At 49.7% G+C, this 25,603-nt stretch overlaps 1 protein-coding gene across 1 annotated transcript in view; it reads right to left on the bottom strand.

Annotated features, from left to right (window-relative positions):
- The window catches only part of OVOL2 (ovo like zinc finger 2), a 33,700-nt gene extending 10,262 nt beyond the window's left edge, over positions 1 to 23,438 (bottom strand). Inside the window, exons 1-3 of the mRNA XM_047771627.1 lie at positions 22,923 to 23,438; positions 22,024 to 22,254; positions 9,333 to 9,521 (exon numbers count right to left, since the gene is read on the bottom strand). Of these exons, the coding sequence (XP_047627583.1) occupies positions 9,333 to 9,521; positions 22,024 to 22,254; positions 22,923 to 23,019 (517 nt within the window). The 5' untranslated portion in view covers positions 23,020 to 23,438. The remainder of the gene's footprint in view (positions 1 to 9,332; positions 9,522 to 22,023; positions 22,255 to 22,922) is intronic.
- Positions 23,439 to 25,603: the final 2,165 nt, after the last annotated feature.

The raw sequence follows: 25,603 nt of genomic DNA, 5'->3' as shown, positions 1-25,603 counted from the left end.
AAGGCCAGAGGGCAGGGAGATACTGCAGCTCTGGTCAGCCCCTGCCCACCCCCCAAACACCCTGACCCTGATTCTGAACTCCTCAGCCTCCCCCTTCAGAACTCAAGCTTCCGTGGGGATGGCAGGCACCTTGAACCAACACCTTTATTGTAGTCAGAGTGTAAAGTTATAACTAATCGGGTTATACTCCCCAGAGGCCCCCCCCCCGACAAAGATTGAAAGGAGGACCCCACAGATGTGTGGGTTATTTTCAACTGGTTATTGTGGCTTCCGCTTTCTCCTCTATAGCTTTTATATGGACTGCAGTTTTACGGAATAAATAAAATTTTTACTTATTGACAAAGGGGAACCATAAAATGCTCTCAGTAAAAGCTGTACTTGTCTGATGAGCCTGGCACATGTGGTTAGAGTGGCAATCAATGCCCAGACCAACCTGACAGCTCAACAGACACACCCCCAGGTGCTGGTGGTGCTGGGGTCCACTTGGTGAGTCTGGCATGTGCTGGTGGTTACATTTTACTCTAAATGACAGACCTCCCCCACCAAAAGCAAATCATCTCCTTCCGGGGATGGCCAGCTGGTTCAACCTGAAACACTTACATCCAAAAGAATATCTCTAAAAACAGGCCCATGACATTTTTCACGGGCTGGGAACTGAATATACACTCATTTCTTGAAAGCTCACCCCCTGCCCCCATTTTAACCTGAGGTGGGTCAAGAGCCATAATTTCCTGCCAATTCCACTCACTAGAGCAATTTCCTCTGCTGTGTGTACAGTAGATGCTCTTGGACCCTCCCACCTAGACGCCCTTGGCTGTGCCAGTGCTTCACTCCCCACCTGTCACCTGTATTGTCAGCACAGCTCCTGGCTGGTCCCAACTCCGAGGAAGGGCCCTGGGCAACTGACCTCTTGGCCCAGGGGAAAGGCAGTCCCTTAGCCATGATCTAACACAGGCAAGAAATGTCCCCTACTTGCCCAAGGACTGGACAAGCCTCTAGTGCAATTCACACTCCAGAACCTGGGTGGAATCAGGCTGGGGCCAGAGGCCGGCTGGGGCCAGAGGCCAGCTGAGGCCACATCCCTGCCACACTGTCCTGTGTCTCCTGAGAACCATCTCTCAATCAAACAGTTTAGAAGAATGACCATTTCAGGGAGTTCTCGCTGTGGCCCAGTGGGTTAAGACTGCAGTGGCTGGGTCAATGCAGGGGTGGAGGTTCAATCCCTGGCCCAGCGCAGTAGGTTAAAGGATCTGGGATTGCCATAGCTGTGGCTCAGATTCAATTCCTGGCCTGGGAACTCCATTGCTGTGGCAACAAAAAAAAAACAAAAAAAAAAAGAACTGCCATCTTAGAACATGCTTCTGGGGAAGGTGACTACAACAATTTGGCTTGAAAACAGCCCCTTGTTTGCTGATATATTTTCACAGAATGTTAACCGAGTTTTTTCTGTACCAGTTTCTCTCTTCCAATCTGGAGTCAGATGTCATTTATCTCATTTATCTCCTCCCCCTGCCCCCACCCTACCCCCACTCACCCCTCTAATTTACTCTTTCCTTGGTGAAGTCACATCCAAAAAAGAAGTCTTAATCTTTCTTTCACCTGCTTGGATATTAAAGTAAGATGTTTTCAGGCTCCGGTTTCCTGGATCTATTCCAAGATGCTTCCTTGTGTTTGGAGTCTTTCCTTAGCTGCCCTGTTCTCTCAGTAGTTGCAGGAGATGAGGGGGAGGGGGATGAACCCTGATTCCGGTTCCATCTTTGCCCACCTCGTCCCATACTGTCAATACAATTCTCAAAGAAGGGCTGTGGGATCCCAGATACGACTTTATTTATTTATATTTTTGGTCTTTTTAGGGCCGAACCTGCAGCACATGGAGGTTCCAAGGCTAGGGATTGAACTGAAGCTGTAGCCACTGGCCACAGCCACAGCAATGCCAGATCCGAGCCACGTCTGCAACCTACACCACAGCTCACGGCAACGCCAGATCCTTAACCCACTGAGTGAGGTCAGGGATCAACCTCGTCCTCATGGATGCTAGTCAGATTCATTTCCGCTGAGCCATGATGGGAACGCCTCCTCAGATGTATCTTTTTTTTCTTTTGATAGGCAAAAAATAGATTAAGATAGGACACTTGTGAGAGACGCAAGCGGGCAGGCATGGAAGCTCTGACCCAGAGGTATGGTTAAATTAGTCACAGCTGGCCTAACAGGACTGGAAGCAACAATAACCTTCACTCAGTTGTCTACTGTTTTTTGTTTGTTTGTTTTTTTAGGCTGCAGGTGTGGCATATGGAAGTTCCCAGGCTAGGGGTCGAATCAGAGCAACAGCTGCCAGCCTACACCTCCAGCCACAGCAAGTCCAGGTCTGAGCTGGGTCTACAACCAAAGCTTGTGGCAACACGGGATCCTTAACCCACTGAGTGGGGCAAGGGATAGAACCCACATCCTCATGGATACCAGTCAGTTTTATTACAGTTGAGTCACAACAGGAACTCCTGTCTACAGTTTTGTTTGTTCGTTTTGCTTTTTAGTGCTTGCACTCTCGGCATATGGAAGTTCTCCGGCGAGGGGTCGGATCAAAGCTGCAGCTGCTGGCCTACACCCACAGCCAAAGCACTGCCAGATCAAGCCACATCTGCAATCTACAACAAAGCTCAGGCAAAACCAGATCCTTAAACCCACTGGGTGAGGCCAGGATTGAATTTGCATCCTCATGGACACTAGCCTGGTTTGTAACCCGCTGAGCCACTGCAGGAACTCCCATAGTATTTTTGAGAACAGGTCCACATCTTTGCTTCTGATCCAAATACAACATTTACTTGTAATTGTTCAAGAGTGAAAAATCCAACATTTACATTCTCAATCAAAGGCAAAACCATATTGACAGATTTCAATCTTTTGGAGTCAGGGAGGTGATTCCCATGAATGACAAAAAGGTCTGAGAACCCCAAATTTTTGCTCTTTCTACTGATTATCCCTTTGGCCACAATGCTCAGCGCTTTCAGTAAGCCTATCCCTCCAGGCTTCCGCACAGCTGCATCCCCAGAGCTGGTGCCCCCCTTTTTCCAATTTGCTACCAGCTAATTTGTCCGTAAGCCCTTGGCTCCTCTTTGTGGTCCATTATAACCTGGAGGCACATCTCCATCATAAAATAACCCAGAGCAGGGAAAACAGGTTCAAGACATTTCCGTAATGCTATTTGTTGGTCACTCTGAGTCAAAGTATGATTTTAAGTTTTAAAATCTTAAATTTAAAATTTAAGATTTTTTAATTTAAAAATTATTTATCTGTAGATTCAGTGATCTCAGAGCTGTCCAACAGAGATTAAAATGCAAGCCACTTTGTAATTTTAAAATGTCCAGTATCCTCATTAAAGTAAAAAGAAACAGGTGAAATTAATTTTTTTTCTTTTTCTTTTTTTTTTAGGCCCCCCCTGCAGCATGGAGTTCCGGGGTCAGGGAGGGATCAGATCTGAGCCACAGGTGCAGACTTATGCCACAGTGCCCGCAACACCAGATACTTTAACCCACTGCTGGGCTGGGGATCAAACCTGCATCCCAGCGCTCTAGAGATCCTGCTGCGCCACAGCAGGAACTCTGAAATTAATTTTTAAGGTCATATTTTGTTTAATGCAATACATTCAAAATATTACCACTCCAACATGAAATCAACATTAAAAATTGAGACTTTTTTTGGGTCCTTTTTATGGCTGTACCCACAGCATATGGAAGTTTCCTGGATAGGGGTTGAATCAGAGCTGTAGCTGCTGGCCTACACCCAAGCACAGCCACGTGAGATCCGAGCTGCTGCAACCTACACCACAGGTCATGGCAACACCAGATCCCCAACCCACTCAGCGAGGCCAGGGATTGAACCCACATCCTCATGGATACTAGTCAGATTTGTTTCTGCTGAGCCACAATGGGAACTCCTAAAATCCATTGCCCTCTTTTACACGTAACCACACATCTCAGTGGGACCAGCCACACTCCGGGGGCTCAGAAGCTCCCCTTGGCCTGTTCGGCTGTGGGTTTCCTGGTCCTAGATGCCTCCTGAGCAAATGCGACATCTGCCTGTCGCTTCTTGAGATGAAGTACATGTTGCCCCTTGGCGGAAGCCATTTTTATTCACCAGCTTCAGTGATTTTTCAGCTACTCCTTTATGAATCATTAGAAGTCACTTTTTTTTTTTTTTTTTGGTCTTTTTTGGAGCCACACCTGCAACATATGGAAGTTTCCCAGGATAGGAGGTTGAATAGGAGCTACAGCTGCCGGCCTACACCGCAACTCATGGCAATGCCAGATCTTTAACTGAGCAAGGCCAGGGATCAAACCCATATCCCCATGGATCCTAGTCTGTTCTTTACTGCTATGCCACAACAGGAACTCCAAAAGTTAAATCTCTGAGGAGCAGGAGACAAAGGAGCCCAGGAGCCTGAGAGGAGCAGGGTGCAGACCACCTTCTTTCTGTGTCGGTCTGGGCAGATGACAAGCTGGCACCACTCGACACATACTCAGGCTCCTCCGCCACCTGCTGAACCCCAGGCTGGAGGGTACAGTTTGTGCTGGGCCCAAGCTCCTCTTTGTCTCACCTTCTTGCAGAGCAAGCCGGCATCTAGAAACTTCAGCGGGGCAGGTTGGTAAGGCCTGGCCTTGGGGGAACAGGGGCAGAGAAGGGGACTCTGTAAAAATGGGAGACCACATACATGAACTCCAGTGTTCATTGCAGCACTATAAACAATAGCCAAGACACGGAAAAAACCTCAATGTCCATCAACAGAGGAGTGGATAAAGAAGATGTGGTACATATACACAAGGGAATATTACTCAGCCATTAAAAGGAAAGAAATAATGGCATTTGCAGCAACATGGATGGACCTAGAAATGATCATGCTAAGTGAAGTCAGACAATGAGACATCAAATACTATCACTGACATGTGGAATCTTCAAAAAGGACACAATGAACTTCTTGCAGAACAGATACTGACACATAGACTTTGAAAAACTTATGGTTCCCAAATGAGACAGGTTGGGGGGTAGGGAGGATGCACTGGGGGTTTGGGATGGAAATGCTATTTTGGGTTGTGATGACTACTGTACAGCTATACATATAATAAAATTCATTGAGTAATAGAAAAAATTTAAAAAACACTTAAAAAAAATAAAACCAACTCAGAATGATTAAAAAAAAAGGGGGGCAGGGGGAGACCACAGACTCAGGACCAGCCAACCCAGGTCCCCATTCTTCATCTGTGAAATGAGGTTAGTAACAAGAGCACTGGCTCCTCAGGGCTGTTTGAGACAACAGGATACATGTGAGGGCCTGGCCTGGAGGGAAGCAACCATTCAGAGCTAACTGCCGCCTGAGGAAGCTGTGCAGGCCTCTGCAGGGTCTCCGCCTGCTGCCAAGCCACCCCCCTCCCCCAAAGACACTGTCAACCCCCCCACAGAACCCCTCAGCCTCCCTCCAGGCAGGCTCAGGCAGTCCTGTGAAGTCAGCGGCTTCTGCCTCTCATGTTCCACAGGAAACCTGAGGCCTGCTTGGGGATTCAGGGAGGAACTGCCTAGGAGATGAGGGTCCTAGGATGGACCCACCCCTTAAGCTAGGAAAAATGGGATCGGATAGATAAATACCCCACTTCCTCACCCTTGGAGCAATTCTGGGGTACATTCTGTGTGGTTGCTCAGTGGGACCTCAGGGTGCCCACAGGGTAACTGGCTCATTAACTCGCTCTCATTGGCTCTCCTTCCCTCTCTATCTCCCAGCCCCATCCCCTCCTTGTGCCTCCTGGGACCATCTCCCCAATAAATTGCTCGTATACACCCAAATCCTCATGTCAGGGTCCACTTCTGGAGCAACCCAAACTAAGACATTCCCTGTCTGCAAGACCCTTCCTCCCCTGTCCAACTGTGAAAGTCTTTTTTTTTTTTTTTTCTTTTCAGTTTTTAGGGCCCCACCTGGAACATATGGAAGTTCGTTCTCAGGCTGGGGGTCAAATTGGAGCTGCAGCTGCCAGCCTACGCCAGAGCCACAGCAACATGAGATCTGAGCCGGGTCTGCGACCTACACCACAGCTCACAGCAACGCTGGATCCTTAACCCACTGAGTGAGGCCAGGGATTGAACCCGCATCCTCATGGATATGAGTCGGCTTCATAACCCGCTGAGCCCCAGTGGGAACGCCCCAACAGTGAAAATCTTGCTCATCCTTCAAGGCCCAGCCAAAAGGACACCTCCTCTGAGAAGCCTCCCAGGTTGCCCCACCAGAAACAATTCACCTTCCAGGCCTCCCCACCAGCATTCTCCACTTTTTCCTCTGTCTGGCTCACCTGCTGATTTTCTTGTATCACTGTCAGAGGTTTGGGCTCTTTCTCCCTATGCTGGCTGAGCTCTCTGCAGTTATAGAGGTGATTCTTGGGGTCTGTCACACTGCAGGTCCTCAGGAAAAACACTGCCAATTATTTCAATATTTACTACCACTAATAGTTCATAGGTACTAAGTGCTCACAGCACTTTAGATGCCATTCTCACCTGAAACCTCACAACCATCACTTAGGTGACAGGTAACAAAACCAAGCCCATTTTGGAGACGGCAAAATAAAGGCAAAAAAAAGTTAAGTGATTTGGACAGGGTTGCACAGTCATCCAGCTCAGATTCGGAGTTCTTTACTCTGTGACCAAGTCAATTTGCAAACTTTCTGGAGAGCAGTCAACCCCTAATATTTCCACTAGCAGAGAATGGTGTAGGTCACAGATGAGGCAGCTCCACAAGCCACAGAGCCCACTATGCAAGGACTTTCCGGAGAAAGATGCCATGCCCTCAAGGACATCCTCAGATGGCGATGAAAAAAGCTGAGAAAACTCCAGACAACCAACAACCCATGCCTGAGTGACTGGTCCCCAATTTCTTCCTGCCCCTTAGGTCTGCTGTCTACAGGCCCAGCTTTTTTTGTTGTTGTTGTTGTTTTTATTTTCAAGGCTGCACCTGCGGCACATGGAGGTTCCCAGGTTAGGGGTCGAATCAGAGCTGTAGCTCCTGGCCTATGCCACAGCCATAGCAATGCAGAATCTGAATAGCATCTGTGACCTACACCACAGCTCATGGCAATGCCGGATCCTTAACCTACTGAACAAGGCCAGGGATCGAACCTGCGTCCTCAAGGATGCTAGTCAGATTCATTAATTGCTAAGCCATGATGGGAATTTCTTCGGGCTCAGCTTTGCAGCCACTTGATGGGCCCATGGATAGCTCTGGGTCCCCCCACCACTTGTAGGACCCACCAACCCCCGACAAGATCCTCTGCTACTCAAGGGACCCTCCATAACCACACAGGATCCTCCCACCACTGGCCACTCCCAGAGCACTGTCCCGGCCCCAACCCAGGGTGCCAGCCTGGCCACAGAGAGGTCAAACTTTTACTGATTCACTGTTGCTGAGGACTGAAAAAGAAGCCAGACCCCATTGTACACTCTATACAATTACATTTCTACCTCATTCAAAACCAGGCGACAGTCATTAATGCTGTTAAAGTCAGGCTAGTGGTGCTGCCTGGAGGGCAGGAGATTGTGACTGGAGGGGCTGGAGGGAGGGGGCAGCTAGTTATATGGGAACATTCACTATGGAAAAATTTCTACATTCTCAAACTATGCACTTATGATTTGTGTGTTTTTCTGGAGCTATGGCACATTTAAATGAAATTTTCTCTTTGGAAAAAGCTTTTTTTTTAAGGAAAAAAGAAAAATCTTTTAGTATGCCAGTCCACGCTCTAAGGTGGAGGATACCCTTGTCAGGCCAGGGAGGCAACTCATGGCCAGTCCTCTAAGAACAAACGAGCAGGATAAGGGCTATGAAAGAAAACTGAACACAGAGGATGTAAGATGGGGCCTGGGTGGGGGATGGGGAGATGGAAGCCCCCCTGGGAGTGAGGAGTGGACACTTTCCCATCCCCACCAAAATGCCAGGGGGAACTCTACACCCCGAAAGGGCTTGAGGGACCAGCAGGACTATAAATGGTAAATTCTAGGAGGCTGTAGGGAGAGTGAGTGGGACCAGGACGAGACTAGTCCTGGTCCCATGGTTAGGATGGGATGGGATGGGGGTAGGATGGTTTAAATGAGATGGAATGGGATGGGTTAGCATGGAATGGGATTGGATGGGATGAGTTAGGATGGAATGGAATGGGATGGAATGGGGTGGGATGAGTTTTAAATGAGATGAAATGGAATGGGTTAGGATGGAATGGGATGGGATGGGGTAGGATGAGATGGAACAGGGTGGGAATTTGAAGATGGGACCCAGGTTGTGAGGGGCTTTCCATGGGGTCCCTCAAGACAGGAAGTTTGGATTTCATCCTGCCCAGAGTTGGGGAAGATTTTTAAGCAGGGAAATGGCATCTTAGAATTCTCAAGGGATCACTCCAGAAAAGGTGTGGACTGTGGGCCTCAAGATGAAGCCTGGATGGAGTTCCTGTCGTGGCGCAGTGGTTAACGAATCCGACTAGGAACCATGAGGTTGCGGGTTCGGTCCCTACCCTTGCTCAGTGGTTTAACGATCCGGCGTTGCCGTGAGCTGTGGTGTAGGTTGCAGACGCGGCTCGGATCCCACGTTGCTCTGGCTCTGGTATAGGCCAGTGGCTACACCTCTGCTTGGACCCCTAGCCTGGGAACCTCCATATGCCACGGGAGCGGCCCAAGAAATGGCAAAAGGACAAAAAAAAAAAAAAAAAAGAAGAAGAAGCCTGGAGAGGCTACTAACACTCAGAAAGGCCAGCAGAGAGGCCAACCGGACAGCCCCAGGGTGTCTGTGGAAGGGAACTGGTGAAGCCCCAGACCCGCACTTCATTAGAAGGCGACATGGAGGAAGGTTCAGGGAGGTAGACACTGGCCTGGTCGCCTCCCCTAGGAGGCTCCGCAGCGATAAGTCAGTCGACTGTTTCCTTCTCTTTCTGAGCTCTCAGCAGGAACCAATGTGATGCTATTTTGAGACAGTCTCACTTCCCAAGAATGGAGCACAAAATACCACCAGCGAGACCACAGGAACCACATTCTAGCCTTCAACCTGGCCTGAGGGCTGCACTTGATATACCCCTGCTCCCAGAGTGTCAGCATCACCATCCCCAGGTCCCTTCTGTCAATGACCTTGAGCCGCTAGAACTTGCATTATCCCTATTTCACAGGGCGAGAAGAGGCTAAGAGAGGGGCCTGCCAAGCCAGGGGGACACTGCTGGCAGATGGCATAGCCAGGAGGTCTAAACCCTGAGCCCCGGCCTGCGATCTTTCCAAAAATTCCAGCACCGCCCAAGGCTCCCGACTCTGAGCCATGCCCCCCTCACCTGTGTGCGTGCGCACGTGCCGCTTGAGGTCGAAGGTGTCATTGAAGCCCTTGCCGCAGAAGCTACACAGGTGCCTCTTCACTTGGTTGTGGCACTTGAGGTGCCGGTTGAGCATCCGCTGCAAGCGGAAGGCCTTGCCGCACAGGTCGCAGCTATGAAGCGCTGCGTCGCCGCACGTGCCTGTCGTAACTGGGACAGGAGACAGAGAAAGGCATGAGCACGTAGTACGTGGCCCCGATCGGCTTCCACCCCCTCAAACTTCCACGGAGGTGTTAGCTTTGGGGGAGGTGGGACATGGGCCGTTCCTCCCCACATTCCTTCTGAGCATCCTCTGATTTCCAGCAGGGTACATTGCCCCCAGCCAAGTGCATACTTCCCAGCATCACAACCAGTCATGGTGGTGACTTCTGGCTGATGAAATACACTCTGTTAAGGGGAAGGATAGTGCGCTCTCTCTCCTTTACTCTTTCCTGCTAGGGAGAGCACCAACAGCCACCTTGGATACCAGGTGGAAGCCTGGGCTGATGGAAGAGCAGAAAGAAAAGAGAGCCTGGGTCCTGATGACATCACTGGAGTCCCCAAAGACAGCCACAATCAGTTTTTTCCTCCTCCCCACACGCTGCTATATCCATCAAGAGATGGAGCTATTTCCTCCCTTGGACCCAGGCAAAGCTGTATCACTTTCTGCTCTTAAGAGACCTTGCAGCTTCTCCCTCTTAGAAGCCAGCTGCCACCAAGAAGCCCAAGACCACCATACCAGGAGGAAGCACAAGCAGCTATGTGGAGACCCAGAGGCCACCCAGCACAGTGCTGAGGTGCCAGGTATGAAAAGACTCACTGGACCTTCCAGCCCAGCTAGGGCTGCCGCCAGCTGAGTGAACAAACCCAGCCCAGAGCAGACCTGCCTAGTCCAGCTGTGCCCCAATTCCTGAGCCAGAATCATGAACAAATAAAACAGTCATCTTGAGAGGTGACTTTGTCTGGATAGCTTTGTTATCGGAAAAACCATAGCCAAATCCCAGATTCTGTCCTGCCTGGTCCATTCTCTTAGCTATGTTTGCTGCCTCTAAGGAAGAAAACAGAACCCTATGTGGAAAAGTACCAGATCTTATATATTCATCAAAGGTTTCCTAGTCCTAGTTATCAGATTCTTTAGAAGAAGGATCCAATTGTTCTGCCAAAATTCTATTCATAAAAGGACCAAAAGAACTTATTTTCAGACAAACATCATTAGCAAGAAGAGTTGGTCCTTTCCTGGCTTAACACTTTTCCTCGTCTCAAACACCCTCTTCCTTTCACCCACTCTGGATGCTGCCCTCTGCCAAAACCCAGCTCATGGAGTTTCCGTTGTGGCTTAGCAATAATGAACTTGACTAGTATCCACGAGGACCTGGGTTCAATCCTTGGCCTCACTCAGTGGGTTAAGGATCCAGCATTGCTGCGAGCTGCGGTCACAGATGTGGCTCAGATCCTGCATTCCTCTGGCTGTGGTGTAGGCAGACAGCAGCAGCTTTGATTAGACCCCTAGCCTGGGAACTTCCACATGCCACAGTCACAATCCTAAAAAGCCAAAAAAAAAAAGATCCAGCTCAACTGTTTCTTCCTGATGAAGCTTCTCCAGCCACTGCTGCCTCTACCCAAACTGTTCCCTGTATCCCTAAAACTAGCGCCTCTCAAACCCCAGTGTACACACACGTCCTCTAGGGGTCTTGTTGAAATGTGGGTTCTGGGGAGGGAGTGGGATGGACTGGGAGCTTGGGATTAATGAATGCAAACTATTGCCTTTGGAATGGATTAGCAATGAGATCCTGCTGTGTAGCACTGGGAACTATGTCTAGTCACTTATGATGGAGCATGATAATGTGCAAAAATAGAATGCGTACATGTATGTGTCACTGGGTCACCATGGTGTACAGTAGGAAAAAAAATTGTACTGGGGAAATAGCAATTTAAAAAATTTAATTAAAAATAAATAAATAAATAAATAAAATGTGGGTTCTGATTCAAGAGATCTGATGCGGTCTAGAGCCAGCTTCCAGGAGATGCCACCACGCTGTCCATGGACCGCGCTTCAGACGTGAGGCACCGGCCCTCATGCAGTTCAGTACTTTATTCCAACTCATTCCAGAGACTTCCATCATGCACACGTTTCTTCAGGGTTCATCTGGGTTTCCTCAACAAAATGCCGTGTGGAAATCAGCAAGTGCTCGTGCAGGCTGCTGTGCCCCTGCCCCAGCCCAGAAGTGGGCCCTGCACAGTTAGAAAGTATTGATGGGCTGTAGCTCACAGGTGGCAGGAGGAAAAGACCCCAGAACAGGGCTTTCCAGTCTGCCCCCTCCATCAGCCCACATGCTCACCTGCTGGTCTTAGACTTAGCCAATTTAGGGTTAGGTGCCTGATCCTCCACAGGGCCTATGCACTGTCACTGGGATGGCTTGTCCACAAGAAACTGCCAGTCTGGTTGGGGGGCAGACCAGGCAACAGGCCACTGACATCTGGGAAGCCCCAGGTGCAAGGGGAGGCTCAGAGGAGCGCCCACCCCTGACAGGGAGCACGAGGGAAAATGCTTCCAGAAAAGCGAGCTCCTCAGCCAAGCAAAGACAGGAAGAAGAGGGGGAGCAGCAAAGAATATCCCAAAGAGGACACTGGGAAACAGAGGTGCTGTGTGTGGTCCAGTCTGGCCAGCCTGAGCCAGCAGGGCAGTGGCTAAAGAGCAGAGGTAGCAAGGAAGGGCAGGGCTCCCCTTGAGGCTCTACCTCGGGGGCCCCAGGCGGCTTGACTGTCAAAAAGCGGGGCCATTGAAAGATACAGGAGGATGGCCACATGGCTCGAGTTTGATGACCCTGCCATCAAACTCCTGGACCCCCGTCCAGGCTGTCCTGGACCCCCAACTGCCTCATATCCCACCTCTGCCCTGTGTCCCCCAAAGGGGTGGGGCCTGACACCCCCTGAGGGAGACCTGGCCATGCCCAGGGTGTTCCAATCACCAGGACAGGTCATGGTATCCTCCTAGTCTGCAGTCCCCATTCCGGTCACTTCCTCCCTTGAAGGAATGTAAGAAGGTTAAATATGGCCCAAGGCTTGGCAAACGGACTACTTTGAGCCTCTCAAGGCCAAGTCTACCCAGGGTAAAGGGCCCTTGAGAGGTAGTGGGGCTAATAAAACAGAACATAGGCAATCAAGCCTCATAATTCAAATTAAAACTGTGAAGCTAGACTTGTCTTTTGAAAGCCCTGCGAGATGTACCCATGGGCTCGGCAACAACAGTCCCAACCTCAACTCTTGTTTATTTTCATCCTGTTGGTAAATCCCTATTTTTAAAACACTCTGCATGTAACATGGATACCTCCTATTACAGTCCAGGACAGAAATCTCAAATCGCTGGCAGGATTTTGTTTGAAAAGAATAAAATGTTGAGGGCAGAGGGAAGGAGATCAGTTTAGGAGAGCAAGGCCAATAGATCATCTCACTAAGATTCAGAAAGCTTTTTACCACAGGGAAGAAAGGAGGCGAGGGGGGGCTGCAGACTGAGAGCACTCCAATCCCAGAGGGAACTTTCCCCTGATTTTCTCAGAGCAAAAGCAGTTCTCCGATATGCCTCACTCAGCAAAGGCTGTGTTCCCATCTCTCCACTTTAATATACGTCCCCATTTCACAGCACGGAAAACCGAGTCACCAGAAAATGTTTATTTAGGAATAAAATGTACCCTCCAACCCATGAAGTGCTGCATACCACCTGTATGTGTATCTATGACCAATCCAGCCCCCAGACATGTATGAGTTATATTCAAAGCCTCTGAAAGAGGTTTTTGAAAGAAGATGTAGGGTTAATTAAATGGCAAAAGGTCATGGGTGATGAAGCCAGTTTTTGCCAGACTGGATCATTTCTCAGAAAAGAAGGAAAAATTCCTTCTTAGAAAGGAGAAACTCCTTATTATTCAGCCATCCAAAAGAATGAAAATATCGCCATTTGCACCCACATGGATGGGACTAGAGATTTTCATACGGAATGAAGTAAGCCAGACAGAGAAAGACAAATACTGTGTAATATCAATATATGAAAGCTAAAAAATAATACAAATGAATTTATTTACAAAACAGAAACAGACAGGCTTGCAGACATAGAAAACAAGCTTATAGTTACCAAAAGGGAAAAAAGAGGTGGGGAGGGATAAATTTAGAGAATGAGTTGTTTTTTTTTTTAAGAGCAGCACCCACAGCATATGGAACTTCGCAGGCTAGGGGTCAAATCGGAGCTACAGCTGCCAACCTATGCCACAGCAATACGGGATTCGAACTGTGTCTTCGACCTTAGAGTATGAGATTAATAATATGCACTGTTATTTATAAAATAAACAACAAGAATGTCTATATAGCACCAGAACCTATATTCAATATCTTGTAATAACCTATAACACAAAAGAATTGGAAATACATATAACCATATATATATATATATAAGTATGGATGTATATCTGAATCACTTTACTATACACCTGAAACTAAAACAATATTGTCTCCTCTTTTTTTTTTTTTTTTTTTTGCTTTTTAGGGCCACACCCAAGGCTTATGGAGGGTCCCAGGTTAGGGGCTGAACTGTTGCTATGGCCTACACCACAGCCATAGCAACACTGGATCCTTAACCCACTGAGCGAGGCCTGGGATGGAACTGGCAACCTCATGGTTCCTGATCGGATTCATTTCTGCTGTGCCACGATGGGAACTCCTAAAACAATATTGTAAATCAGCTATACTTCAACTTAGACGAAGAAAGAAGAAACTCTAATTCCTCTGAAAAACATTTAGAGGATAAATTCCTAAACAGGAAATGGAAGCCATAGAGTGTACTTCACATTTACCTTTAAATTTGGTCTGTAGGAGTTCTCGTCATGGCTCAGCAGAAACGAATCTGACTGGCATCCATGAGGATGCAGGTATGATCCCTGGCTTCGATCAGTAGGTTAAGGATCCCGCGTTGCCATGAGCTATGGTGTAGGTCATAGACAAGGCTCAGATCTGGCTGCTGTGGCTGTGGCGTAGGCCAGCGGCTACAGCTCTGATTCGACCCCTAGCCTGGGAACCTCCATATGCTGCAGGGGTGGCCCTAAAAAGCAAAAATAAATAAATAAATAAATAAATAAATTTGGTCTATAATGTAAAAGGCTAAAAATTACTTATATGCCCATCAATAGGGACTTGTTTAGAAAAAAAAAAGATGGTAGACTCATATAATGAAAGCATCTAGAAAAAGGACAGAGTCCCAACTGCCAGCCATTTGAGTGAGCCCTCCTGGAGGTCCAGCCCGGTCAAGCCCCCAGGAGGCTCCAGCACACTGTCATCTGATTGCACCCACAAGAGAAACCCCAGGCAAGACCCATCCGGCTGAGCCCAGTCCATCCACAGAACAAGATGGTAGAATAAATTACTACAAGCTGCTGAATGTGAGGTTATTTGTGAAGCAGCAGTGGATAACTGACACAATAAAAGATATATCACATTCTCTCCAGAACACCAGATGTGCCACATTTCTGAGGGTTCTCCCCCAGGATGGGTGCAGGATACAGAAGACACCCTGATTTCTGAAACAATGTCCAGGGGATGGAAGACCAGCAATTCCTCCTCTGATCACCTACCTGTCTGCTCACTGGACATCTTTGTAAGGTTTCTGCAGGTTTATACCTACCACTCTACCTCCTAAAAGTTCAGGATAGGGTTAACCACCTTACCCCCGTGACTCTACTCAGCAAGTTGTAAGCCAAAACTATTTACGTCTTATAGTCGTCTTGGTTCTGAGTGGGATGGAGAGACAAGAACGCTGAGGACCAAATAAAAACCTAGACTTGGGTGGCTGTGTGATGTCATTTACTATCCCTGGGCCACACTTTCCCACATGGGAGAGTAACAAAATGTGATTAAATGAGCTCTGTTCCTAAATTCAAATCTTTCTCCACTACCTACAGTCTGGGAAGTAGGCAAGTTACTCAACCTTGCTAAACCTTAATTTCATCACCCATAAAACATGGACATACAAAATAATCATACTTGCCTCCTGGGACTGTTAAGGATTTAAACAAGAAAAGTAGCTGCTTAAGGAGTTCCCCATGTGGCACAATGGGATAGGTGGCATCTCTGCAGCACCAGGACGCAGGTTCGATCCCCGGCCCAGTACAGTGGGTTAAAGGCTCAGATGTCACAGCTGCGGCACAGGTCGTAACTGTGGCCTGGGTCTGATCCCTAGCCTAGGAACTCCGTGTGCTGCGGGGCAGCCAAAGAAGAAAGAAAGGAAAGCTACTTAAGAGGGAGTGGGTTGCTGGGTCAGTCCTTACTCAGAGTTAGATCAGCTCCAAAATCCTGTGATCCTAAATAAAAGGTAATCAGTCAAAACCCCTTGTTTCTCTATTTGTCTTTTCAGTTTTTCTCTCACTGATGGAAAAAAAATAAAAAGGGAACAGGAACTAATCTTCAGTTTAGGTCACCAGCCCCCAGTCCATTACCCCCAACTCTGAAATCCAAAAGACTCGAAACACCAACATTCTCTCCTATCTCCCTTGGCAACAACCCCCGCCCCCCCCCCCCAATCTGGGTGGACCGGAAGCTACCCCTCCGGTGTCAGTATTCATGTTTTGATATGGAAATCATTAACGTGTTCAATTACAGGGAACCCCTCCAAACACTTTACTTTCTGAAAAAGCTTAACAGTCTCACTCTTAACCCCAAATTAACACCTCTCCAAAAGGCTTAGTACCACAGAGGGTGGACAATGACACCAGTCTGGAGGTTAATTTATTTATTTTTTATTTTTTTATTTTTTTGGTCTTTTTGCTATTTCTTGGGCCACTCCCTCGGCATATGGAGGTTCCCAGGCTAGGGGTCGAATCGGAGCTGTAGCCACTGGCCTACGCCAGAGCCACAGCAACACGAGATCCAAGCCGCGTCTGCAACCTACACCACAGCTCACGGCAACGCCGGATCCTTAACCTACTGAGCAAGGGCAGGGATCGAACCTGCAACCTCATGGTTCCTAGTCGGATTCGTTAACCACTGCGCCACTGCGGGAACTCTGGAGGTTAATTTAAAACAATTTTTTTTTGTCTTTTTAGGGCCCCACCCGTAGTATATGGAGGTTCCCAGGCTAGGGGTTGAATCAGAGCTATAGCCACCGGCCTACACCACAGCCACAGCCACAGCCATGCCAGATACGAGCCGCATCTGCGACCTACACCACAGCTCACTGAGCGAGGTCAGGGATGGAACCCTGCGTCCTCATGGATATTAGTTGGGTTCGTTAACCACTGAGCCACAACAGGAACTTCGAGATTAACTAATTAATTGAAGACTAATGTAGTGCAGGAAGGATGAAGAGAGATTCATTCCCCAACCCGACAGCTTGGCACTTTCTTGTCTGCTGTCCTGTTTTCTGCAGGATCTCGGCTTTCATTTTAAAAAACACACAAAGTTCCCCTCCAGTTCTTCCAAAAAACAGGCCTCTGCGGCAGAAACAAACCCATCATTGTATCAGAGCTGCGAAGGACTCTGGGAGCGTGCGGGGAGGTAGCGACTTTGGCTGGCCCTCTGACCAACTTCAAAGCTGGCAAAGGTCACTTACCTGTCAACTTCTAAAAGAAAAAAAAAAAAAAATCCTTTATTTTCTGTGGATGCTTCTACCAGACAAGTTCTTAAATGAATGGTCCTCTTTCCTGTGGGAGGCTACTGTGTGTCCACACTACCTTCCAATGGCCATTTGGACTAGATTTCCACCGACACCTTGGCTTATGCTTGAGTGCTGCAGACAGGCTGAGCATATTTCCCCAGTTCCTTGGGGAATAAAAATACCCTTCCTGCTCCCAGGTACCAGTTCCTTAAGCTTCACAACTCCACTATGTGGGAGAAGGTAGAACCTTCTCAAATGCAGAGATGTTGCCAGGAACATATCCTTCTAATCCAGAAGAAACTGAGGCTCAGAGCACTGTAACCACCCTGCGGCCACATGACTTGTAGGTGCCCATACTGAGATTTCCATGGAGCCTGTTCTCTGCAAAATATGTGCCTACACTTCCCCAGGAGAGTTCCCTGGGTCTAGACATGATGGGTGGGTGAGGGAGGGATAAGCCCTGTTGTTTGTCTCATATCATGGTGAGAACTAACTTCTGATACCTTCATGTCAAAGAGTCAACACTAAAGGCTACAGTGTCAAGGGGGGAGTTCCCATCATGGCTCAGTGGTAATGAGCCTGTCTAGTGTCCGTGAGGTCATGGGTTCAATCCCTGGCCCTGCTCAGTGGGTTACCGATCCGGTGTTGCCATCAGCTGTGGTGTAGGTTGCAGACTTGGCTCAGATCCCACGTTGCTGTGGATGTGGTGTAGGCTGGCAGCTGAAGCTTTGATTTGACCTGGGAACTTCCATATGCCACATGTCTGACCCTAAAAAGAAAAAATTAATAATGATAATAAAAAAATTAAAGTGTCAAAGATACCTTCGACGATGCAGTACAACAATGCTAAAAAAAAATAAGGAAACTTAGATTGGGCTCTGCCACTAATAACTGTGAGGAAGTCAACAATATGTCCCTGGCTTTATCTTTATCCCTTTAAATACAAGGAGCTTGGATTACATAAGCTTTAAGGGCACCGTAGTAGAGCCTATGGGTGGACAGGCCCAGCCTCTACTCCCACTCCTTTGGTGGGCCTTTCTGCACAGCAGAGGCTAGAAGGCTAGCTGCTGCATTTCCCAGAACAGAATCCCTGGCAGCCATGGTTTTTAGATGTGACTTGGGCCCCACCTGTTGCATGCACTATTGGCAGATTTGAATTTGGGTCTGAGTTAATTGAGCAGGTACACGGCAATTGCTTCACCCTCTCCATCAGCCTAAGCACCATAATACATGAACAACAGCCATAGAGGCAGCGGCTGCAGCTCCCTTGGTAGCCCAGTTCTGCAGTGTGGCTCTGGGGAGTCATTCCTGAGAGTTCAGCCTGGTCTTTCTTTAGTCTATTTAGTACTCTATAATAACCATTCTCTGCATAAGCTAGCTACAGGGAATTCTGTTTCTTTTCTTTTTTTTAAGTCCGTACCCAGGCTAAGGGTCCAATTAGAGCTGCCAGCCTATGCCACAGCCACAGTAATGCAGGATCCAAGCCGTGTCTACAACCTACACCACAGCTCGTGGCGGATGCCGGATCCCCAACCCACTGAGCAAGGCCAGGATTTGAACCTGAATCCTCATGGATACTAGTTGGATTCATTCCCGCTGAGCCACAATGGGAACTGCAGGGATTGTTTCTGCAATGAAATCCAGGCAGATGCTTTCAAAAACAAAAACCCACTTCACCTACATCCAGTTAAAAGCTGGTGCAGTTAACACTTACCTTGTCCTACTATTCCTCCTCCCCCTACCCCCACCTTTAAATTAAGCTTTTCCAAACATTCATTCCAAGCATTTTCCCTTTTTTTTCCTAGCTTGTCATTTCCCCCTAAATGTTACCACTTATACCAAGGGGCTGTAGATTCCTTCCCTGCCTATATTTCTCTTCTGGGTTGACTTATATCCTGCGAGTCAGGCATTACTGCACCAAAGCACCAGCTGCTAGAAATATAAGCCCAGTAGGAATATTCCCTGCCTTTGGTGGGTCTAGAGTCAAGAAGAGGAGTCTGGTCAGCAAAGGAGATAGTGAGTTACAATATTGGTGGGGGGAATCGGGGCATCCAATTTTGTCTTAGGAGATTGAAGACAATAGGCAAGGAGTTAGGGATGGGGCTTATATTCCCTTCCAATTATCCAACTGGTGGGTTTTAAAAAAATACTTCAATTCAGCCAATCGAATTGGTAAATCTCTTATCTCTACTGCAGGCAACAAAATACTGGAACTTCACAAACCTACTAAGCCTCACTATCAGCTAACTCCCTACTCCCTACTGGGCAGTTTATACCTGCACAAAACCACTCAGCTGTTCTGCACCCATTATCTCATTTAATCTACTCAATACTCCTGAGAGGCGAGGCCAATTCTACTGTTTCTTCCCTTTCATAGATCAGGGAACTGAGGCTCAGAACAGATAACATATCCCCAGCCACAGCTGGTAAGATGGACCCAAATGAGGTTTTCCTTCTCGGCAACCTTCCAGAGACCCTCCTCTGCCCCCACCAGAGCATCTATACTTCTTGGCGTGGCCCCTTGACCACCTTGGCTTGTTCTGGCTACATTTCTAGCAGCTCATCCTGACATTCTCCTAACCCCAAGCCTGTTTCCCATCCTTCCTCCAGCTCTGAGTCCTGTCCTTACTCAAGTTTCAGGCTCAGCCTACACCACCCTAAAACCTAAAACCTGCCTCTCCTCCCTCTCCAACAGCCCTCAAATCCACACCAAGAAAAACCTTCCTCCACTCAGAATTTATCACATCTTTGCTTGTGCTTCTGATTTAACATTCACTTTCCCATAACAGAGTTAACAATGAATACCGTATTTGTGCCTCCCCAACAACCTAAATAATTCTAACTAGAGTTACTGAGCACCTACCATGTTTCATGCTGAACTCATTTATCCTCACATCTCTGTAAGTATCATTACTATCCCCATTTTACAGACCAGGAAACTGAGGTCCAGCGGGGTTAGCAACTGGCCCAAGGTCACATAGCTAAGAAGTGAGGAAGCCAGAGCCTCGAGGCTTACAGTCAGATGATTCCGGAACACCAGGGGTGGCAGCATCTTTATCTGCTGACTCTCTTAAACATAGCAGGCACTATATACTGTGAGGTAGGATGTTGCCTCTCTCTGACCGTCTCTGGTCTTTTTTTTTTTTTTTTTTCCTTCTCTGGTCTTAAGAACCAACTGCCTAGTAACTGTCTTCAAGTCACTCAAACAATGTGTCATGCCGGAGTGGCTTTCCCCTTCTTATGATTAGGAAACTAATTATCAGTTCAGCATACTTAGCATAAAACTCTAAAGTTACACAATGTGCTAAGTGCTAAGTCACCTGCAGTTCAACCTGTCATTTGAAAATGACCAATTCCACAGCTTATAATTCTGTAGGCTTGGAGCATCTTAACACCAAGATGTCTCCTATGGGTGGAAGCAGAGGGGGAGAAGGAACCAGAACTCCCCAGTAAACAAACAAAAATCCGCTGGAAACTTTGTTACTCTCCCAGGAGCAAACTCTATACCCCACCCCCCATCCCTGGGGGCAGCTTTACTACAAGGATCTAGGAATCAAGGATCCAAGGATATAGGAAATAAGATTGGTTTATTCATTTGTTTAATCCAGGGCTCCAGTGGCAGCAGAGATCTCCTAAAACGGTGGTGAAGGGACTGACTATTTTTCTCCCAACTTTCTCTCCAGGGAAATCTGGGCAACCTGGGGACAGTGGGGTAAACTAACTATAGACGATCCCAAAACAACGTGCAATTGTCCTACCAGCATGGAGATAAATATGCAAGTGGGACACCTTGTAGAATTTCCTGGAGGGCCGAACTACCAGCCTTAGGCAAACTGTCCCTCCCACTTAACCCCATCTGGCCTAGAAAAGCCTCCCACCAGCTGACTTTGAACCTCTGCGACGCATTTAACACTAAGCAGGATGCCCTCACCCAGTCAGCAGCATCCTTTAAAGCCTAAGGATTTCAGCTCAAGCTTCTAGCCTCAATTCATAACCAAATGCACCCGGAGCCCACCCGGAGCCAAGCCCCAGGAACCAGTAATATGCATTGAGGAGGGAAGACCTCTCCCAGGAAGAGTAACGGAGACTTTCCCAATCCATAGCGAACCCTAGGGTTATTCCTCCCCATCCCCCTGCCTGGGCAGCGGACTGCGGGAGTGACCCGGCGCGCGCAATAATTAACAGCTACGCCAAGGGTCTGGAGCCCGCAAAGGCCCACCTGGCTATGAACTGGGGTCACGTGACCCCTGGCTGCAGTGGTTTGGGACTGCTTAATCTTAGAAGTAGCGGACAACTTTGAGCAGGCAATCGTGGACGTTCCACCCAGGAAAGCACAGAAGGGCATCGCGATAAGACGTGGACTACAATTCGAGGAGGCTGGGTGGGGGTGGGGGCCGAAAAGCGATAATAAAGGGAAACAAGCGCTCCAGCCGACTGGGGGCGGGGCAGTGGGGCAATTTGCAGTTGAATCCGCTTGTCCGTCAATTTAATTCAAAAAGATTCAACAAACACAAGTTTAAAGTGCCCGGCACATGTGACCTCGTGTCTAACGGGCACTTCGTAGTTGGTACTGGGAAGAGTAGTTACTGTGTGCCAAACAGCTACCACTGTCTCCAGGACGGGTGAAACTCAAAATTCACCAAGGGCCAGAGGAGGGGATTCCCGGGCCTGGGGCCCCTCCTTTCCCACCCCGGTAACCCCGACGGCTTTGTTGTTCTTCAGGCCCTGAGCACAGGGCTGTTAAGAGGAGGAATCTGTGCTTGAGCCTTTTAGGCAGTTCCAGAAGCCACGCGGGCGAACTGTGCCCGCTCGGGGATCCGGCCTCCGGGTCGCAGCGGCGCTGGCAGCCGACTACCCCACAAGCGGGAGGACGCGCGGAGGCGCCCTGGCCGCGGCCCAAGGGCAGGTGCAGGAGCGGCGCTGCGGGCGCGCCGGGTGCACCGGTGCCCGGGTGCGCGGGCGGGCGCGACAGGGAGGGGCGCCGGCCCCGGGAGCCCGACGCCAGGGCGTGGCGCAGGTGGCGGCGGGGGCAGAGTCGACACCGTACCTTGATTTTCGACCTAGCGACCGGGCGCTGCTTCGCCGCCGGGTGTCCACCAGGGCCCTCGCCGTCGCCCGGCTCCGGGGTTTCGCGCTCGGGGGCGCGCGGGGACGAGCTGCTCTCGGCGCCTCCAGGCTCCCCAGCGCTGTTGCTGCCGCCACCGCTGCTGCTGCCGCCGTCGCTGCGGCAGTCCTCGGGGGGGTCGTGGAGCAGACGGCCCAGGCCCACTGCGGAGGGAGGGCCGCGCCCCGACACACAGACACGCGGCGTCAGGCCCGGGCGCCCGCGGCAGTTTGACCTGCAGGCGGTGCCGCCGCCGCCCCGCCCCGGACCTGGGCACCTCGCCAAGTGGGCAACGCCGCGGGGATGGGCGAGCGAGCCCCCGACTCGGCCTCTCAAGTGCGCACGGGGTTCTGGGGTTAGCTCCTCCTCCCCGGTTCCCCTGCCCACGAGGAACGGAGGGCCATGCGAGGCTAGGAACCCCGCGCGCCAAATTTCCTCTCCCTGGAATGGGGGGAGGGAGTCTGACCTCTACCCGCCTAGCCCCAGAGAGGGTGACCGATCCCTGTGCAACCCCATGAGGACGTGGGACTGGGGCTTGCTCCCACTGGCCTCCAATCCCCCTCCAGGGCCACCTCCGCCTGCGCTGCAGCCAACGGTCCCCGCCGGGCAATTAGAGGCGCCCACTAGGGGGAAAGGGGTGCAGGGCGTCCCGCGTTCCCAGGTTCTCACTCTTCGTCCTCCCGCGCCTCAGTGACCTCCTCCCCCTGAAAGAGGGGCATGGGCGGGGGTGGAGGGTGGGCATGTCCAGCCCCAGCCATTGAGAAAGGACCCAGCCACCCCTTCCCCCACCCCGGGAACCCGGCGTCCAGGCCCGGCCCCCGCGCCGCGCTCACCTGGATGTAGGTGTCTGCCCTTTCCTCGTCCGGGAGCTCATCCCAGCTGCGGACCGAGACCCCCGGGCTCCTCCTCTTCACCAAGAAGACTTTGGGCATCTTGGGGCCCCCTCCCCGGACTGCGGCCCCCTCTTCCCGGCTGCTCCCCGCTAGGGACGGTGGCGGTGGCTCGGTCCCCGGCTCCCGGCGGCCAGAGCCCACCTTCCCGCCCCGCCTGCCCTCTCCCTCCGCCCCCCGCCGCGGCGCGGCCCGGCCTCTCCCTCACACTCTCTACGACTCCCAGCTTCCCGGCTCTGCGACACCTATGCCTTAAATCGCGGGTGAGACCACGCCGAGGAAAAAGTTTCATAAGGTGGAATAGAAAAGGCACCAGGAAACTTGGGAGTGAGCATGCGCCCTGCAACATAACGGTGTCAACAAGCTCGCTACCTGTCCGACCGGTTCCGGCGGCCGGGGCTGCCTGTTCCAGCCCTTCCTTAGGCATGAATGTTTGCAAAAGAATTTAACGTCTGATTCTTCCCCCCTCCCCTTTTTTAAAAAAGGGAAGAACGTTTTTCACTCTGCCCCCTGCCCGATTCCCCATCACAGTCACCTCAGGCACCTCTTTGAGTTAAGCCCACGTCCGCTTTCCAGGGCATCCTTCCCGAGAGCTAGTGCCCCTGCGAGGTGCCCCCCAACCCCAAGTGCATTCGTGTCCGACTAGCAAGCTAGTTCCTCTGGACTTTGTGGATCATTCCCGGGGTTTGCTGAAATCTCGGTGTGGTGAAGTGGGAGGCCACAGGAAGGCTCCCCAGGATTCTGATCTGGTAAAGAGGGAACTTGGGGCCTTCAGCACCCTTTCCTCCACAACAGTCTCCCAGATAAACACAGTAAATATAAACTTTAAAATGCAGCATCTTCGGAGCACATTATTTTGTGCCCCACAATCTAAGAAAAACAAATCTGCTTGCTTCCATCCCCAAAAGCCCCCTCACCCCAAATAAACAATGGAAACAAAAGTCGAGAGCGAGTTATGCTAATGCAGCTTCGAAATTTCTTATTTTTGCCCACTCCCATTATTGCCTCCCTAACCGTTTGCTCCCCAAATTCTGAAACTAGGAAATACTTTCCAGGAAGCCAGTAAAAATGGACTACATCCCCGGACTGCCCCCCACCCCCGGGGGAAGGGGCTAGCGAACTTTATTTTTGGTTTTGGTTTTTCCTATCTACCTTTATACCTGGGGGGCCAGGGATGGAGGGGGTGAGGGAGAGAAGGAAGGCAAGTTGGTTAAAGAAAGATGCCAAGTTTCTAAAAAAACAGCTGTGCCACTCTAGGGAAGTTGGGGGGCGCGCTCTGAGTCCTACAGCCCTGGCTTGGGTGTGCCCAGGGACGCACGGCACTGACTCTACGGCTGTGGCGGGCAGCCCCTTCCCGGGGTCGCTCAGACGTATGCCAGCTCCGGGGGCTGCGGGGACGCGGCTGGACAGGTGTGCCCTGGCGCCAGCCGCTTGCCCATCCGCCAGACTCACCTGTGTGTAACCTGACCCGTTGTGCGCCTAGCCCACAGGGCGGGAGAATGATCGCAGCGGTTTTTCCCCGTCCTCTTCCGCCCCAGCATGGCCCTTGGGGACACAGCAGCCTGGTAACGGATTTCTCAGTTTGGCTGGAATACACTCTCCGCGCTCGGAGGGTGTAGAAGAACCCGATCTCCGGGTCTCCCCTCGAGGGGTCACCCTCTCTGGGCTCTTCCCTCTTTGGACTCCAGATTTTCTCTGAGATCACCCAACGAAGAAGGAAAAAGCCTTTGAGCCAGGTGAGCCGGGGGCGGAGGAGGAAGACATTTCTACAGCGGCACAAGAAAACCAGGCTTCTTTCTCTTCTGTGAGGCTGATGGCGCAGCTTCTGGGAGACTCTGTGAATGTATTTTTATCTACCAACAAACTGGAGCCTTGCTAGAAAGAAGGAGCTTGGTTGAATGAAAGTAAAAATAGAGTAAAACTGTGAAATCACGGAAGTTTGCCCCATCTCATAAAAATCTTAACAACTTCATTTACAAAAAAGATCCCGTTAACAGAGCTTTTTTCCCCTTCTCCTTTCCCTGGATTTCAAATCGCAGAGTGCGTGAAGCACTTTGTCCATTATTTGAAAATAGAATATAGAACGATAGAATCTAAGCCTAGAAACCTCAAAATGCAACACAACGTTCTGAAGATTGGTAGTGAAAATAACAGGTATAATTACATTTTTTTTTCAATTGATTGTTGGATGCACACCTATTCTGGTATTTCTGGGTGTTTCTTTGGCGGAGAGGAATTGCAATGTGTTATTTATTTATTTATTTATTTATTTATTTGGCGGTCAGACTTGAGATGGTTTTATTGACATTATTAGTATTTTCGAAGAACCCGTTTTGCCATTGTTGGCTTTTCTCTATTGTAAGGTCAGTTTTCTAAGTATTTTTTTTTGTTGTTGTTGTTCTTTTTCAGATTCTTTTCCCATATAGATTATCACAGAATATTGGGTAGAGTTCCCAGTGCTATACAGCAGGTCTGGTTGGCCACTCATTCCATATACTGCAGTGTGCATATGCAGTTTTGTAAGTATTGTGAAAGATACTGTAGATCATCTCCTAAAAGTAGGATAAGAAATGAAAAACAGAGAGAGTTCCCTGGTGGGCTAGCAGGTTAAGGACCTGGCATTGTT

The sequence above is a fragment of the Phacochoerus africanus genome, chromosome 3, assembly GCF_016906955.1.
Source record: "Phacochoerus africanus isolate WHEZ1 chromosome 3, ROS_Pafr_v1, whole genome shotgun sequence".
NCBI classification, from domain to species: Eukaryota; Metazoa; Chordata; class Mammalia; order Artiodactyla; family Suidae; genus Phacochoerus; species Phacochoerus africanus.
This window is presented reverse-complemented; position numbering and strand designations above follow the sequence as displayed.